Source organism: Apium graveolens, chromosome 11 (assembly GCF_009905375.1).
Source record: "Apium graveolens cultivar Ventura chromosome 11, ASM990537v1, whole genome shotgun sequence".
NCBI classification, from domain to species: Eukaryota; Viridiplantae; Streptophyta; class Magnoliopsida; order Apiales; family Apiaceae; genus Apium; species Apium graveolens.
Window position 1 is genome coordinate 201982406 of NC_133657.1, and position 18368 is coordinate 202000773.

General features: G+C 35.1%; 4 protein-coding genes across 9 annotated transcripts; 2 read left to right on the forward strand and 2 right to left on the reverse strand.

The window, feature by feature from the left end:
- Positions 1-355: 355 nt before the first annotated feature.
- Positions 356-2823, forward strand: LOC141695253 (cold-regulated 413 inner membrane protein 1, chloroplastic-like). 5 transcript variants are annotated; one of them, XM_074499502.1, is made up of 6 exons: positions 356-487; positions 697-822; positions 1053-1148; positions 1284-1348; positions 2372-2441; positions 2523-2823. In XM_074499502.1, exons 2-6 carry the CDS (start codon positions 728-730, stop codon positions 2692-2694), a joined length of 498 nt encoding a protein of 165 aa, XP_074355603.1. In that variant the 5' UTR covers positions 356-487; positions 697-727; the 3' UTR covers positions 2695-2823. The 5 variants fall into 5 exon arrangements, with proteins under 5 accessions (XP_074355603.1, XP_074355604.1, XP_074355602.1 ...); XM_074499503.1 differs by having other exon boundaries at positions 375-508; XM_074499501.1 differs by having other exon boundaries at positions 408-572.
- Positions 2824-6822: 3999 nt separating this feature from the next.
- Positions 6823-11360, forward strand: LOC141697421 (uncharacterized). Its single transcript, XM_074501802.1, has 3 exons — positions 6823-6889; positions 7159-9289; positions 9756-11360. Exon 2 carries the CDS (start codon positions 7163-7165, stop codon positions 7754-7756), a length of 594 nt encoding a protein of 197 aa, XP_074357903.1. The 5' UTR covers positions 6823-6889; positions 7159-7162; the 3' UTR covers positions 7757-9289; positions 9756-11360.
- LOC141697420 (uncharacterized) lies at positions 8768-10813 on the reverse strand. Its single transcript, XM_074501801.1, has 4 exons — positions 10681-10813; positions 9742-10260; positions 9348-9390; positions 8768-9263 (listed from the first exon to the last, which is right to left on the reverse strand). Exons 1-4 carry the CDS (start codon positions 10739-10741, stop codon positions 9032-9034), a joined length of 855 nt encoding a protein of 284 aa, XP_074357902.1. The 5' UTR covers positions 10742-10813; the 3' UTR covers positions 8768-9031.
- Positions 11361-11605: 245 nt separating the features above from the next.
- LOC141697360 (carboxyl-terminal-processing peptidase 1, chloroplastic) lies at positions 11606-17956 on the reverse strand. Of its 2 annotated transcripts, none has more exons than XM_074501683.1 (12): positions 17557-17956; positions 16209-16328; positions 15767-15904; positions 15326-15430; positions 15048-15216; positions 14878-14954; positions 14167-14211; positions 13649-13732; positions 12701-12739; positions 12552-12614; positions 12128-12257; positions 11606-12034 (listed from the first exon to the last, which is right to left on the reverse strand). In XM_074501683.1, the coding sequence occupies exons 1-12, from the start codon at positions 17932-17934 to the stop codon at positions 11979-11981; spliced, it is 1404 nt and encodes a 467-aa protein (XP_074357784.1). In that variant the 5' UTR covers positions 17935-17956; the 3' UTR covers positions 11606-11978. The 2 variants fall into 2 exon arrangements, with proteins under 2 accessions (XP_074357784.1, XP_074357783.1); XM_074501682.1 differs by having other exon boundaries at positions 12125-12257.
- Positions 17957-18368: the final 412 nt, after the last annotated feature.

The window sequence follows — 18368 nt, forward strand, 5'->3', positions numbered from 1 at the left end:
TTTTGAAATGTCCTATTCAATTTCATAAATTTCAAAATTTACCAAAAATAGTAAAAGTTTTATAATATTAAAATTAACTATAATCACATACATTCACTAATTTCTTCCGCTACATTAACTTTATATATTAAATATTGATTGATCCCACCATTTTACTCATTTTTCATTTTTTTTACAACATTCCACATTTTCTTAATTTTCGTCTCTAAAAATAAATATATATATCTCGATCATATTTTTTTTACAACATTTCACTTTTTTTTTTTAATTTCCGTCTCGAAAAATAAATGTATATACCTCCACCAGACGGATGGAGAGAGTATTTAGACTTTTGTCCATCTGTATCTCCTGCCGACTAGCATACACTTGACCCCCTAAAATATCTTTTAAATTATCCTCCAAGTTGTCTACTACATTGTGCTTAACGGACACTTTCCAAAATGCTGAACACACTCTCTCTTTAGGTGATCTCTCTCCCTCTCTCTCGGTAATCTCTCTCTCTCTCTAGGTGATCTCTCCCTCTCTCTCTCTTTCTCTCTCGCTCGCTCCCTCCCTCCCTCTCTCTCGCTCAGGTCAGTAAGTAGACTTCTGCTCAACAATGTAATTAAACACGACTCGTATTTCTTTTGATAGTTAAACGCACTCACACAACCTCTCGTATTTTCTGATTTGTTTATGTGTTCATGTTTTTTGTAGAGTATCATCAGGAGGAGAATTGATTAATATCATGCTGCAGCGCAAAGGAGGATTTAGCAGTACTGTTTGTTCTTATGCGCCTCTTTCGTCTCTTAATCTTCAATGGATCAACACCATCTCATCCGCGTATTAATCTTGATATTTACTTAGTACAAGTCATTAGTCTCTTTGCGCTTATTTCAATTTACATTGTTATAGAAATACTATTTAAGTTCATTTTTAAAGCAAAAGTTTAATTAGGTTATTTACTAATTGTGTAGATTGTTTAACTCATTGTTTATTCTTTGCATTGAAATCCTGATTTGTAAGGGAGAACTTAATAATGTGTTCTAATGAGTAACTATTTCTCATCATAGGATCTTAATGCTTGCAAGTGGAACTTCGATACAGAAACCTTTTCTTGTTCCGATATTTGCTCTACAAGCACCTGCGAGCATCATCTCCTGGATCAAGTACCTCTTTGTCTTTTTTGTGAACATACTTGTATTGGAAATGGAAATTTATATATGATCTCCTTGATCTCCATTACAATGATCAATATCGCTCAACGACCTGCTTTTGTAGACTTACTAAACTGTAATTTGCAGGGGAGAGTATGGAGTTTGGACTGCGTTTTTGGCTCTTCTTATTAGTCTCTTCTTCCATATCCCTGGTACACACAATAATATATCCCCCAAATTAGCCAAATTGTATATCTAAAACATAATTGCTCAAGTAACTTCTAATTTGTAGAATATTTATATATCATAATTGATCTCGTCTAAGTCTATTGGTTCCTGGTGAAGTGTACGATATAAAATTAAGACTCAGCAGCATTCACAAAAAGACTAGGATCAAGAATACGAAATAACATAGTCAGGTCACTGTGGTCTTTTGTACATGTGTATGCCTGGACCTGTTTGTAGCTGTAATTTTGATGCTTGTGATTGCCATTACTGGATCCTCCTGCATTTGTACCCTTTTTCTGAATTATCTTCACTTCTTTGAGTCTTCTTTCTGGTGCTATCTGCATCATTTTATACATATGTTGTTTCTAATAACCAAATTCTAAACCATGGAATCAATTGTGTCATACCCTTTTACGCTTACACTTTCTCATACTCCAGTAAAATGAACTCCTTTGGTGTCGTATCAATCTGAGATCTTTCTGTAATTCAAACTGAGCATAAGTTGATCGCCAACAAAAACTCGAATAAGCATAGAATTATTAGTATCTCTCTCATCCAGTTTCTGCAGCAGATTATAACATGGCTCGTGCTCGTTAACCTACCGCAAGGGAAAAGTTCTTAAAGCTATCATTAAATAACATACACCTTGCCTTTTTTGCAATGCCTTTTTGCTGTGGTGTTGATCAAACATTGCAATTCAACTAGTTTCTAATGTTCAAAAGAGAAATAAATGGACATCAATAGTGTACATTATGGTTTACAAGTACTAGCCTGCTGTACTAGCAGGAGTATAAGTGTTTTAAGAAACCAAATGGATATGAAAGGTCAATGCTTTATGAGGCTTCTGTTAGTTTCGATGTAATGCATCAATATATTACTTGGTGCATATGAAGTACAGGAAGTACAACTGGACTACTTGTTTACTTGTATCTTTGCAGTTTTATGTCTTTAATTTTTAAACTATTACTGCATTCTTGAGCTCTTACCCAGTATCTTTTCTGCTCTAGGTGAACTGGAGTTGCCATTTAATGCTTTACTCTTAGTATTAGTGGCTCCTTATCAAATATTGAACCTAAGGTAATCACAACAAACCTCCAAATAATTTTGTCATTCTTTACCTCTGAAGCCTAGCATGTATCTAACAGTATCTTACGACAGGGGAAAGCTAGAAGGTATTATCCTTTCTTTGACCATTGCTGGATACTTGGCTTTCCAGCATTTTTCACGAGCAGGCAGCTTACGGAAAGCATTTGATCAAGGTTCCATAATTGCTACCATATGCATGATTTGTGTACTTACAGTGCCATGCTTGCTCTTGATTGGATGTTAATGTAGATATATGAGTCTGTAAATTATTGAATTAGCGTATGATTTTTAAGTTTTTTTTTAACCTCATTGTATAAATTAAACTGAGATAATAATTGCAGGGAATGTGTACTACTTGTTCATGCATTATCGAGTTGAAATAGAGAATTTACGAATGTTTACATTTGTACTAATCCTCATACTAAAGAAACCAATACCCAGACTAAAGTTTTAACTATCCTTAGATGATATACTTAAACAAGTACAAACCCGAAAATCAAATTTTCTATGATCTCCCTCTTCCACTGAAACCTCCATAGCCCTTGCACTGAGGAAGCCAACTCCTCGCCCCTGAAAACTAAAGAAACATGCTACATGTACCAGTTTAACTACTGAGGATTACATAGAACTTACTTATGTCTGCATTGGAGATTCAAATGAAGTTTTGAAATATCTCTGAAGTGTAATGACTTGTTTCTTATCCTCACTTCAGTGACACAGCTGCGGCAGGCAAGATATCCACAGCCATCACATTCAAAATAATAGCCCCCAGTTGTAGCTGTTCACACAGTTGTTACAAATGTACCGAGGAGAATTCTTTCTTCTAGACATTTTTATAACCAATGCAAGTGTGTGCATTTCATTGTCAATACGAAGCTTGATGGTCCCTCCTAATTTGATGCTCCTCCTCCAGAGGAGGCAATCATAGTGAAAAAAATGATCAGATTCACTACAATGATAGAGCCGGTACTGATTGTCAACTTGCTCTTCACATACTTCACAGTAGATTACTCCATAGAAGAATGGTGGATCTCTCAAAGTTATGGGGTGATCATCAAATTTATAAATGCACAATCTATACTGATCTGGAAGCTACTGCAAGTTTCACATGCATATTCCAGCCCACTGCTAATCAGGAACTTACTTACACAGCTTCTAGAATTGGAGAATGGACGTTCAACAAGGGAGTGGTGCTTGTGAGATTTATGTCTAATCCTCGTAGGCAAGAATGCACAACGGATATCAATTTTTATATTACAAGTCTTGCAGCCATAGAATAATCCGTTTGTGCTAGAAGAGCAAGATCCACATTTCACAAAATTATAAAATCTATTCACCTGCTGAAACACGAGCAAATGCTCCGGATGAAATGGGGAAGCTCCTTCAGGCAACACTTGTGGCAACTTAGTGGCACAAAAAAGAGTGGAGAAAGTAATTACACTGGAGACAAGCATAGTAAGAAGGATGGGAAACAGTTATGGGTTGAATGCAACCATCACATAGCAATGTTCTTGTATCTTCATCGTCATCATCCTCACCAATATTAGTAAAATGAAGCTGTTCCAATGAATGGTGAGGGTGACTCCAATGTTCTTCGATTATGGGTGGATCATTTAGTGTTGTTGATATAGTGAAAGTGTTTTCACCTTCACCCTGAAATTTAACTTGGAAATTGCCAGACTGTTCTATAATAAGCTGAAATAGTGATTCCTCACTAGGCAGAGGAAATTCTACCAAATCAGATTCATTTTTGACGCTATCTGCTTCATTTTTCATCTCTGAAAACATTATGTAGAATTAGGTTAGAGATGAAAATGATCATAAATACATTAGTTCCAGAGAAACAGAAACTTGATCAGAGTAGAAAACATAACATGATTTAGTCTAGGAGTAGGGCACTAACAGGAGAATTGTTTTGCAGGACAAAGCACATTTCATATGCACAAAATATGTGCATTTGTGGCAATAATAGATCCAGTGGAATCTCTGAATTACTTCCCGGAAGATGTTGCAGAAACGGAAGAAATAACGATGCATTTCAGGAATAGAACAATGCTTAAACAACGCTTCTCTCCGCATCAATGTCAGAGTGTACTCCTGATGACCTTCATGATCAAGCTCTCTTTGCTCAAAAGCACAAACAACACACACATCAAAATCACAACTCTCGCATGCATAAGTGACCTTGTGAGAGATGGACTATCACAATTCACAAACATTGCAGATTTTATTTTCGAGAACTGCTCGAAGAACAAGAGGGTGTATGGTGTGCTTATGATAACTTATTAGTGTTGGCAATTCTGCACAAGTCTTGTGCAGGTAAAATTTTCTACAAACAATATCATCATTAACACTGCAAGTATATGTTACAGAACCTGCAACTGTTCTGTTACAGACATAGCATGTACCATTTATTCCAATGATCCTCCTTTAGTTTCAATGGGTGCTTTGGATGGCTAAAATGCTCCATTGTTGAACTACCATTTTTTTAGATGAGGCAAGCAAGTCTTGAAGTTGGATACTAGAAATGCATACCAATAATGATTTTTTGTAAAACTTTGACTTGCAAGGAGTTGTTAACCAAATTCCCTATTAACAAAATACCAATTCTATCACATCCGTATCCACAAATACGTATTATGTGAATGCGCATCACGTTCTATTTCGGTTGGGAAAATCAAAAAAAAAAAATTTTAAAAAAATTATGGTTGAATATGCATATTTATAAAACGTACATGTATAGAATGCGTATCATGTACAGATTTTTTAAAAAAAATAAGCGAATATATCTTCTGTAAATTCGGATACTCCTTTTCAAAATACGTATTCTGTCGACATTTTGGAACTGCATTGAGTATTTTGGACCGTTTATACTGAAAGGTAGGTATTTTGGACATTTTCTCGATTAACAAAATTCAACCCGAACTAGGGTTGCAATTTATCCGAGAGTTGATCCGTCGGTAGATAAATAAACGGATACTGATCCTTGCAAAAATCCAATATCCAATGGTCTAATAATACAATAAAGTGTGGATATTGGTTAAATATAATTCGATTAAAATATATTTTATATTTTATATAATATAAATAAATTGTATATAAATAATATTATTTTTGAGTTTAAATTTGAATTTGTTAATTCGTATGCCATAATTTTAATTTTTCTAACTAATTTTTTTTTATTTTTTTTGTTTAAATTTTTAAATGGGTCGGAACTCGGATCCGACAACCTTGATGTAACGAAAAAATGTTAAAAATAACAATTTTTTGGTGCAAATGACTGAAAATACCCATTCTGGAAGTGGATGGCTGAAAATACCGTTTTGGATACGCATTTGTCATTTGGGTATCGTGTTTTGTACTAGATACGCATTTGTAAAATGAGTATCCAATTTATTTTTTTATTTTTTTTAAGATACGCATTTGGCAAATGTGTATCTCAATGTTAATACACAAATTACAAAGGCGTATTTTTAATAATTTTCTTAGAATCCCAATTCTCAAATGCGTATTACACTTATCCAATTACAAAATGCATATCCAAGACGGTATTTTTAGTAATGTGTTTTGAAAATGGATCAGCCTTGCACCCTAAAAAAAGGGTATTTTTAAACATCCCCCGTAGGGATGGCAATCGGGTCGTTCGAAACGGGTTTTGCAAAAACCAAACCCGAACCCGATTGTCTTTGCCAAACCCGAACCCGAAACTGAAAAAACCCACCCGAACCCGAACCGATTGGGTTTTATTCGGGTTCGGGTTCGTAAATTTCTACCAAATTGTACTTTAATTTTCATAATTTTTTAAGGATTAATAAGATTTTATTCGAGTAAAGGGCTCATAGATCTAACGATATTGAAATTTTTGGATTGAATTAGATGATTCAGAATAGGAAATGAATCTGAATTCTAAGGACGAAGTTGTGGGTTAAAAAATGCAACAATCTTGGCTTAGAGTATACTTGTATCGAACTCTACTATTAGTAAAATGTTTAACGATAGGAGTCCTGTTGGACTTTAACGTAATAGTTTGTACAAATATAATCATTTTACTACTAATATTAGTAATATATGATATCATAAATTATATTAATACTTTTAAGATATAAAATATTATTTATATATTAACACGGGTTTCGGTTCGGGTTCGGGTTCGGCTCAGATCGAAATGGATTTCGGGTTTTCGGGTCGGGTTCGAAACGGTATACCTTAAAACTAAACCCGACCCGAAAAGAGTTTGGGTCTAAAAATCATACCCAAACCCGAACTGAAACCCGAAATATTCGGGTTACGTAAAACCCATCCATCGATTCGGTACAAATTGTCATCTCTGATCACTCGTATACCCTCACTCGTATACCCGTATCAGTATGTAATTACTGCAGAGTGAGAACCCCTGTCCCAAGTCCCAACACTGAAGCAGTTCACTTGTCAACAACTAGGTAAGCATTATGCATATGTAATAGTATATGTTTGTATCTAAGATGCTGAAGTTTGTAACTAATTATGTTTTTTTCAATCCTATGAACTTTAATAATACCTTAAAAAACATGTACCCAATTGTAAGTCCTCACATAAATTGTCATTTTAGCTCAATTTCAAGCAATGTTGCAATTTTTTGGGACTTAAATAACAAACCCCCTAAATCAATTTCTGTTCTTGATGCTGCAATTTATGTAAAAAAGACATCTTTTTCATTTGGGGTTGTTAGATTTATGGCTGCTCTTGGTTGTCGAAACACATTGCGAAAAATTAGTAGTAATGTTGGGGAATTTGAGGTGAGTTTTTGTGGGGTTTGTAAGAGGAGGTTTTGGAGTAGGGAGAGGCTATGTGGGCATTTTAGGGATGTTCATGAGGCGGAGCAACGGAGGAGGGTGAGGAAGGTGGAGTTTGCGAGAGGGGGGAGGAGGGTTAGGTTGGTGGGGAAGTTTTCGATAAAAATGAGGAGGTATGATGATGTTGTGAGGGGTTTTGGGGGTGGGAATGGTGGGGGTTGTTTGTTGGATGATTTGAAAAAGGCGGGGTTTTGGGTTGAAGGTGTTTCGGATAAATGTGATGTGGTGAGGGAGTTGTGTGATTGTGTGTTGGATGTGAGGGGAGTTGAGTGTGTGGTGATTGTGTGTGATGATTTGGGTTTTTTGAGTGTTCTGAGGGAGTTGAAGTTGAGGGGGGTGAAGGTGGTTGTTGTTGGTGATCGTCGAGATGGGGATTTGAAGAGGATTGCTGATGCGGCGTTTTCTTGGCAGGAGATTATGTTAGGAAAAGCTAGGAAAGAAGTTGTCAGTTGTGAGGGGTTGGAAGGATCGTGATGTTTTGAAAAGTTTGGAGTGGTCGTATGATTCAGAAATTGAGGAAACTCGGTAGTGCAGTTGTCTAAGGGGATGTTGAAATTGATCAACTAGTTACGCTAAAGATTGTATAAGGAAATTGCAGAAGGCTCAATTGGCATGCCAAAAGGTATGTACTTACCAATCATTCTCCTGCTGTATACATTTTCAACATTAACAAATATTGCTTCTTTTAAGAATGTCCAACGCAGTTTTGGTAAGATATTAGACATAATTATAAGGTGAACATCAATATTGGATCTGCATCATGTGTAAAGCTTTTATATTGCTTGAATTTATATAATACTCCCTCTTTTACATCTGAGTTGACTTGTCGCTTCTATTCTGTCAGTACTTTGGTTCGGGAACACTTGAAAGCAAGTCAGATAAATATAATACTTGATCCTCTGCAATTCTGTTGGTTCTTAGTGAAGTCTAAATGGTTAAGTCACTGGGATCATTTTGTAAATGTCTTGGCCTCTCTATAGCAGAGCTTTTTGATGCCTATGGTTAAGAAATTCCCTTTCCCTGAGTTTCTCTTCATTCCGACATTTCTTTTCCTTGCTATCTGTAATATATATCCGTTGATAACCAACTTATGAACACTTAGAATTTACAGTTTAGTACCCTTTCACATCTCACACTTTCTCATACCCTAGAAAATGCACTCCTATGTTGCATCAGTCTTGAATCTTTTTGTAATTCTATGTGCGCATAAATTGAACACCAAAAGAGTCTAGGAATATGATAATGAATATCTCAATCTGTCCATCGCTATCAGCAAATTTTAAACCATAAATTGATCAATTGGCATCTAAATTCTAAGGTGGAGGCATTATTTCGGTAAATAGTAGGTGACTAGGTGGTGATTGTATTTTACTTTTCTAGTCTAAACCAGTTGAAATTTTAGTCATTTTTAAGTAGCAGTTTACTTTCATATGGTCATTATGTCAGTTAATCACTGTTACATTAATTTAAGTTTTAATGGAGCTGTTGTAGGCTATGTAGTTCTGTTATTTAAAGAAAAGACATCTACAAATTATAATGAATCCTGTGGATTACTATGCTCTTCACTTTATCTGGTTTCTAATCTAACTAAAAGATGAAAAATACAATGATGATGCGAGGAAAGGGCTTGAGATGTATATCTCATTGTTCAATGACCAATGCCCCCGCAGAACTTTGTGAAGTGCTGCAGGTGCGGCTGGGTAAAATGCCAGTCATATAGTGGAGTATCTAAGCATCATCTTCTTCTGCTTAGAACTCTACTGCTATCAGTGACACTACCAGGCAAGTCATCGTGAATTGCAACATTATATTGAATGATGTGAAATCTGCTGAGTTGGGAGATTCTGTTGGTTCTCCACCAAAGCCTGTTGGATCTGTATTATCAAATGTTGGTGGGCTAGGCATCGTGTCATATCCGGTTGGTGCACTAGGAGACGTAGGAGTTGGATAAATTGGTGGAGGAATGATTGGCGGACTAATGCTGCAATTGAAAACATAGATACACTTGTAAGTACATTTCGTGTGATGACAAAATAGTGGAAGTTATATTATCTTAAGTATATACCTTGAAGTGGTCTTTGGTGTTGAAAAACGACAACTTCCAGAACCTGAAATAAGAGCAAGTCAGCAACAAATAATTTAAATTTTAAAGGTCAAATACTCAAATTTCATGACTTCAGTAACAATTTAAATATTTTTAACCCTTCCACGGGAAGGGTATATTCATATTTTGAGACTGATTTTGAAATTTCTTATCAAGTAGCACAGAGGGGTTTTATAAACTTTGTGATACGTTATTTTGTTTGAATCTGAAAAACGAACCCTGTTGACTTGATAATAATTTAACTTTTTATTTAGTTAATAATACGAGCCACTGAAATTTAGTAAGAGGATATTTTAAATCCATGTAGATCAGTGATAGATTATAACTTAAGGCCTCCGTGCATCATTTATCTTACTTGGATCATTGTAGGTAAGTTGTGCAGATCCTCCGAAAACGCAGCTAGTAGGTACTGGGTTTTTCTGGTAGTAGTCATTAAATGCATATGAAGCATGATCGCGAAGAGTGTTTGGATTGTAACAAGTTGCACCTGGTTGAAGTGCAGAACAATCTGCTCCTCCATAGCCACAAGCATAGTCAAGAGCTACCTGCAATGCAGTTTCTGAAGCACCTGGATTCGCGATGCACCAAGACCCGCCAGAGGATGCAGGAGTGGTTGTCGTCGGAGTTGTTGGAGTGGTGGTTGGAGTTGTGGTCACAGGTGGCATGGGATTAAATGTAGGAGTCGTCGTGGTTGGTGATGGATTTGTCGGGTTTATTGTAGGCGTTGTTGTGGGTGTCGTGGGGTTGATGATTGGAATAGTATCAAATTGAGAAGTGTACTCTGAAGAATCTGCGAATGATTGATTCACTTCATGTATCCATTCTCCATTTTTCCAAACTGCTTCTGAAGGAGAGTTCTCTACAATGCTTGAACCTGAATAAAACAAATTGTGAGTACTTCTTTTTTCCCTTTTTCTTTATCTGGAATGATATCTCTATATCTTGAAGTTTGATCACTGCTAGAATGATACAAACTGTAAATATGAGATGGTTTTGTATACATGACAACAATAATAAATCTGCTTGTTTCAATACTATATTTTGTTCATGCGGTAAATTCATAGCTAGTCCACACAACTGGTAGAGCAGGATCAGGGGAGGAGCCTTACCTCTACCCAGCGTTCATGGTTACGTAAACCCTGAGCAGTAAAATGCATGCAAGATAATACCATATAGAAACGAGAAATGAATTATCAAATGGAAGTACACAGATGTTTTCGTCACGTTCTGTAATCAAGAATCATGTGTTGAAGTTAAAATACAGAGAGATGCAACTATGTGTGAGCAAACTAACCTGGATTTAGGAGTTGACACAGGAGAAAGAACACTAAATACTGATGAAATCTAGCACCCATCTCCCTCGAAATTGTAAAACTTTTGAATCAGAAACTCTCTTTTGTTAAAAATGTGGCAGAAATTATGTGACTTCCAAAATTAGAGAAGTTTTGAGAAGATAGTATTTGTAAAGGAGAAGATATCTTTTTCTTGCCTTCCTGGACTTGATTTAGTATATATATAAAAAGTGACAAGAATCAGAGCTTTCTTGTGCTAGACAAGGAAAGAGTAGATTTATTTATGGGCTGAGGAATATCAGAATACTTGAGAAAGGAGGCAATGGGTAGTTATAGATAGCAAGCAAGATGAGGTGCCAAAGAGAAAACAAAGTACATTGATGAAGTGATAAAAAGTGTAGTATCTGCTTGGAGTTGTAGTCTTATGTTTTGTGCTGCTGCTGCTGCTGCTGCTGCAATATTACCTTGTAACTGAAGTCATACATTTAGATGGTGCCTGACTACTACTACAATATTATCTTGTAGCACAATATCCATTACTAATAAAAAAAACTCGGAATGCAAAAAAAGATTACGAATTTCATAAGTTCGTAGGGGATTACGATAAAATTACGAATTTCACAGGTCCTTGAGGAATCTTGTAATTATATCAAATTCAACAGTAATTCTAGTAAAACTACATCTGACAGTGATGCTATAGGAATTTTCTTTCTACTTTTTTTCTCCTTGTCTTTCTACTGTTTCATGGTACTTGCAAAAAGTGGGATTTTATTCTTTCTGAACATGGATCTCTTAACCAAAGACCTAAGATTTCAAGCAAACCTATGGAAAAAGTGAATCAAATCATAACTTTTGTGTTCTTAAGAGATGTCTCCTGAGGGTTCCATGTACACTGCGTAATACTTGCTCAAATTAGAGAACCGCGAATACAAGAAAAGAAAATTCAAAATTTTATACATTAATTTCTTTTTCAAGATATTATGATTTACAGAAAATAGAAAGAAGATTTGAATTATACTGTAATATTTATGAATGACTAAAAGACCTACACTGCGCTTTGCATCGAGTCTTTTATAGGAGTATAATATTTACACTTATTACTCTGTCCACTGCAAAATTCTTTTGGTGGGATACTTCAGATATCTTTGTGATTTTTGGAGCTGAAGCTTGGTAAATAGTGGAACTAGAAAATCAGTGTTGCATCAGAACCTCTTACTGTGACGGAATCTCTGAAATGGCATACAGCAGAAATATTTTCCACATGTGAATCATTGAATTGTGATCAAACAAAGGATCTCTTCTATCCTCCTTGCGGTCTATGGCATTGATTTAATTGTTGTGCAACTTCACTCCAACCTAAATAGGATTCATTATATATAAATATTCACGACTTTGCACCCAAAAGTGATGGAAATTAAACACCCCGCCCTACAGAGAGAATACAACTACCTGGAAATTTCTTGAAGTCGGGTTCTATTCCATTGCCATTTATGTCCAAGTGATTTGGTGTGATATACTTTCCAATGGTGACAACCACTCCAGATCCATCTTGAAGTTCAAATACAGATTGAATCAAACCCTGTCAACACGATTTCAACATTAACATAAGATTACTATTCACCATGAAGAAACTACCAATACAGCTTGGAAGTTAAGAATAAGACGTCCAAGAAGATGTGATTAACCAGACAATACCCAATCATAGTCCCTACGACCCATCTTGATAAATATAAAATGCTATAAATACATTTAATATCTATGAATGATTTGAGAGGATTTTTGGCTATGAAAATAATCAGGACACACGAAGCATAATATGAAAGATAAAAATAAAGTACAATGAAACAGCATGCAAGTGCCATATGATCCATACCTTGCCAAAAGTTTTTTCCCCAACAAGAACCGCTCTACAATTATCATGAAGAGCACTAGCTACCTAAAACCAAATACAGAGATAAGTTCCACGCTGCACTATGATAAAGATTCAGCATGACATGATTTATGACTATCTAAGCAGCTTACAATTTCACTTGCGCTGGCCGTATTTTTGTTCACCAAAATCTGCATAACAAGGACAATGAAATGTGATGTCCTATCACAAAAGCACTTTTGTAAATTCACTATCATAAGATTTTCCAGAAATTAGGACGAGCTCAAACCAAACTGCTTGTGACTTGGACATTGGGTAGGTAATAAGGCTAAATAATGTAAATTTTCGAAGCCTCTGTAAGAGACGCAGACAATTTCTGATTAGACAAGCACAGTTCTATTTTGGTTCAATTTAATAGTTCAGAAGGCATGCTTACCCTTCCCAGCTATAAGAGAAAAATTAAACATAAATATAGAGTTTAATTCTAGATATAGTTTAACAAACAAAACCACACCGAACATACCCAGTTTTCCCACTCACAAAGTAGGGTCTAGGGAGTGTAACATGTATGCGGACCTTACCTTTACTCTAGAAGAGCAGAGAGGCTGTTTCCGCAGAAACCCCACTTAAGCAGACTACTACTCTTTTCCCTCGTGAATAAAAAACTCAAGTTTATTAAAACACTTGTATACCCGGTACTCGAGCTTCATACCAAATTTAAACTGGGTTACTAATTTTTAATCAGGAGACCAGATAAAAAAAATAGGTTTTCATTAGAAAGACTACCTTGGGTGAATTTTAAATGTTTCGGGGGAGAGCAGAGTCATATAAATGGGCTTAATCCAGGTGACCAAGTCATCTACGAAGGGTAGATCTACATTATATATTTTTCTCTGCCGTTAAGTACAGACATATGCTTGTCCCGTATTCTCATTCACACGGTTTTGTGTTATGTTAAAGGATGGGAAAGTTACAACTAAAACAAAAAAAGTTGACAGGTGAAGATTAGAAGATTAAAAGTTGAGCCGTATTTGACACTCAATATACTACACAAACTTTAACAGAGATATCATAGCAAACCGTAGGACTTGCCCACATACTATGACAGGTGAAGTAAATAGAGGTGCACTGTCTGCAACAATATTATTCTGGTACTGGGTTTCTCTTCCAGCTGTATAAATCACCTGCACACGTAAATAAAACAAAGTATAACTTAAAAGCAATCATCGACAACAAAAACCATGGGAATTTTTATATAGTAGAGGGAGTAGGGAGGCTAACTGTTTTAAAAAAATTGTATATATATATATATATATATATAAAGACCGGGATCATTATTGCCAAAATATAGGTAACTGTAAAAAACTAGAGATAATTAAAGTGCAAGAGTGCAACTATTGGGTAGTGCATGCATATAAAACATAGAGTATTGGTAGATTGCATATGTTGCTAGATACAAGAAAAAGATTTAGAAAAAAGAGTACATTATATATTTTTATCAAACAAAGAGTACAGCTTGACAAAAAAAGGTGAGTTGCCAAGTTAAGATCAGGAATAAAGTTCCACAGATTCCAGTACCATTTTATAGTAATAAGTTCTAAAAAAGCTTCTTTCTTACCGTCTCCCCTTGATTCATAAAAAGCTTGGCAATTTCAATCCCAGCCTGGAAAAAAACAAAACTGAATCAGATGAATAGTACAAATTAACTGAAAAGAGGAGTAAAACAAAATTCTCAATGGAATCGTTCCCTCGTCTTTATTGATATTTTCTTCAAATTAAGGAGTTCCCATCTCATCCTTAATTCCCCCCAGCCCTACCCACAAGAACTGACACCTAAAGCATCAGATTAAGCTTCATCAACTCACTCTCATTGAGCAAAAATACCCTTTCATATACTCTGCTAAGAATTTAATATAACTTCAGGTAATCTGTTTTACATTGTACATCCTGGTAATCCAAACCCCGCCAGAAATGAACCAGTGAAATAACCACATACTCTACATGTATGACAATATAGTGGGAGAAGAAGCATCCTTAACTTTTTAACCAACCCAATAGAACTAGGAACACTGTGTCACAAATTAACTAGGAACACTGTGTCACAAATTATCATTAGTTTCAATCTCCTAATGCTTGTACCAAAAATAGTCAATAAAATGCAAGTCAAAAGTAGTAGCTATCTGCTACCTCAATAAAATTAGGATTTTTACCGAACAAATTATTATCATCAATTTCAAATTTTGCTTAGGATATAAATAAGTTTAATAAAATAAATTATATCAAGTACATTAATAGGTGTAGAGTATGAGTTCAATTCCAGTACGCACACCTGTACTAGTCCACCACGATTATCTCTGAGATCAAGAATGAAATATGAGGCACCCATATTCTGAAGTCGCTGAATTGCTGCAAAAAAAAATAGTCATTGTGATACTTTAATAAAGCTATCAACATTATTCATACACAAAACGAATGTAGTTAGATCAAATGAGCATGTACCAGTAACAATATCTTTTCTAGCCAAAGCATTAAACTCTTTCAAGCGCACATAACCAACGGAAGTGGCAGAATCTTCAACCTGCTCCAACCTATAAAAAACTGGGGTTCTAGCCACAAGTTGTCTCTCAACTTCAAAGGATTTCTCTGGCCCGCAGTTTCCATGCTTGACCTATAAATCAATAATGTTAAGGGAATATAATTCTTGAAAGCATCAGGAGAAATACTTCTCATAGAAATAATCAGTTTGCAGTATATATTTAAAGCTACAAGTCTACAACCATGATGTTCACCAACGTTTCACTCGGACCTTGTATCAGAGATGACGCTTCAAAAGCAGATTTTCCCCTCACATCGACTCCGTTAACAGATAGCAATTCATCACCCTAAATATTGTGGAATGGAACACAGAATAATAAATTAAGGGCTATTAAAAAAATGAAGATAATACACAAGTATTAATCATTTGTAGGAGCATATGCAGGAATGATAACTCTATCTGCATATGCAAAGTGAAATTGGTATGATCATAGAAGTATCACAACGAAACCTGGACGGCATTTTACAATCATTGTGCGTGCATGTTCAGCAACACGATGTAACAATGTTGTAGATGTTCAGGAACATGGTTGTGAGTGGAAAAGTTTGAAGCAGATTACTTAAACCTGGGAGTAGAATTTTTAATAATATATCAATTTGGAAAAAAGAACAACAGTTTGTACCTGTTGTACTCCTGCAGTATGTGCAGGACCATCCAATATAAGTCCTAAAACCTTCAACTTCACTTCCCCATTATCATCAGGAACCTCCCTAAGGTTAATTCCAATCCCTGTCATATCATACCTAGCCATCTTGGAGAACTTAAGCAATGATGAAAAGCATATAAGAACACAGAAATGTTTGCAAGTGAAAACAGTGTTTGAATGGACTGAAAATATATTTTTCATAAAGATGAGCATTAACATGAGTAATAGTTAAAGACTATAGAAATCAATATTTATGAGAGAGGAGGAAATCTGGTATAAGCAATTTACTACATTGTAGTGTTTTACAGAAATTCAGAACTATTTTTTAAATGGTGGACTATTAAAATTGACAACAGTTAGTTGTCAAATTCGTCTCTCATTTAGAATTTCTAAGGAGGCTTGAAGAGAGAGTAGCTACCTCCGGGGGAGGCAGAAAACGTGTGTAAGGGTCACCCAAGCTGGCCAACATTCGTCTAATGAGATCATGCGCTTTTGTTCCAGTCTTGATAGACGTCCCAGACAAATCCTCTTTCTTTTGCTACAAAACAATAGAAAGGGTAAATGCATCATAACTAGTCCCCTTTATGTAACAAAAAAGTGAGAGATAATGGAATTCACATAAGGTCAGACACACATGTAAAGCTAAAACTGACTACACAAATTGGCTTCATACAAGATGAGAGTTCCTTCATTACAAAATAGCAAGAATGGCTAGAAAAATTACAATAACTGAAATGCAACCTAGAGGGGGACAAAAGAGGCAGATAGCACAATTAAAATCAAAATTTGAACAACATTGATTGTATGCTTTCCCAAAGTAAAAGCGTTCCTGAACAATTAGAAATAAAAATAAATAGATTCCAATTAAAGGAACCCGGGGCCATATTCTTCTCCAATAATAAATCTTTTTCCGATAATATTTAGGGTATAAGGGTTCTAAACTCTCCTCAAATAATCACTGAACCATGTTAATTACCGCCTCTCATTATGAGATGGACTTAATTGGATAAATATTGTGGTCATAACTTCAACGAGAACCAATTTTCCAAATTTAAGATGACAAGTGATAACTAGTGATAACTAGTAATTTGTAATATTTGAGACTGGTGATAAGACGTCAATACTAATGACTTATGTTACTGGATTTGTCTTCATAGTGTCACAAGTGATTTGCATCAAAATCAGAAGTAGCTACACAAATCACTAGTTCGCAATTTCAATTTAAAGTTGGTTAATACATACGGTATTATTCCATTTTTTCTAAAACAAAGGTCTCGCAAATGTCTAAAGAAAATAGGTAACTAAACAATTCATAAACCCTTATGTCACTCTAGTGGTCATATAAGAATGCTACTACTAAAACTATACCAATGCTACTACTACTACAGTTGAACCTTGATAAATAAACATCCCCCGCACCAGTAAATTCTATCCATTTATAGAGATCGTTTATATATCAAGGTTAAATTACGGTATCCCCATCACGGCCGAACATGAAAAAATTAATTACTTATCGAGATCATTCATATATCAAACTTAAAATTACATTGTCCCCATTATATCCAAACATAAAAAAAATTATTCATTTATCGAGCTTAAAATTACATCGTCCCAATTATGTCCGAACACGAAAAAACTTATTAATTTATCCGAAATTCATTCAAGGGTTCTACTCTACAAGTCCACATTCCCAAAATTCTACCAATTTATCAACACACAAACAACAAACACACAGCAATTTAAAGACAAAATGAAGAGAATTTTACGAGCCACGATTGCGGAGACCATCTTTTCCCACTAGGATCAAGAAAACTCTCATTAACAATCTCCCAAGCTTGCTCCACAACCCCTTCATCACTCCTCAACTCCGGAGCATTTAATCCATCTCTCTTTTCACTCTCCTCTTCTCTACAAACCTCAGGTGAGCTCTGAACTAGCTGAGCTGAAGATGATAAAGTAGTTGATGATTCTAGTGCAATACATGAAGGTGTAGATATTACAAGGCCTAAAGAGAGAGCTCCGGCGAGTAAAAAGGTGGGTTGAGGAAAACCCATCATCGGAAAAGATGGTTTGACGGCAGAGATGGGTGGTGGTTTGGTCGGAGAGAAAGGGAGTGAAGTGGAGGAAGTGAAGATGAAACTCATCTTCTTGTCTCTTCACTCTAGTTGTGTCTACACAATTTTTGGTTTTATATATTTCATTTCTTTTTATAGTAATTGTGTTTTTTATGAAAATAAATTTTTTAAAAATCAATAGTAAATATATCAAAAATATATGGCCATTTTCAATTGCCGATAAATAATTAGATTTTTAAGAAAGTGCAATCACAAATTGATAACTCAGATGATTATTTTTAATTTCGTAAAATCTATATTTATTGTATTTATTGATTTTTGTATTAAATTTTAAGTAATGGAACTAATATAATATTAATGTGAACTATTTGATATTTTGGATTAAATAAAAGGAATTTTATGAATAAGATCATTATTAGTGATGATATTTTTAATTTATATTAACCCTAATAATCATTAAGTTAGATTTTATGGAAAAAGAATCGTTATTCTTGTAATATTTT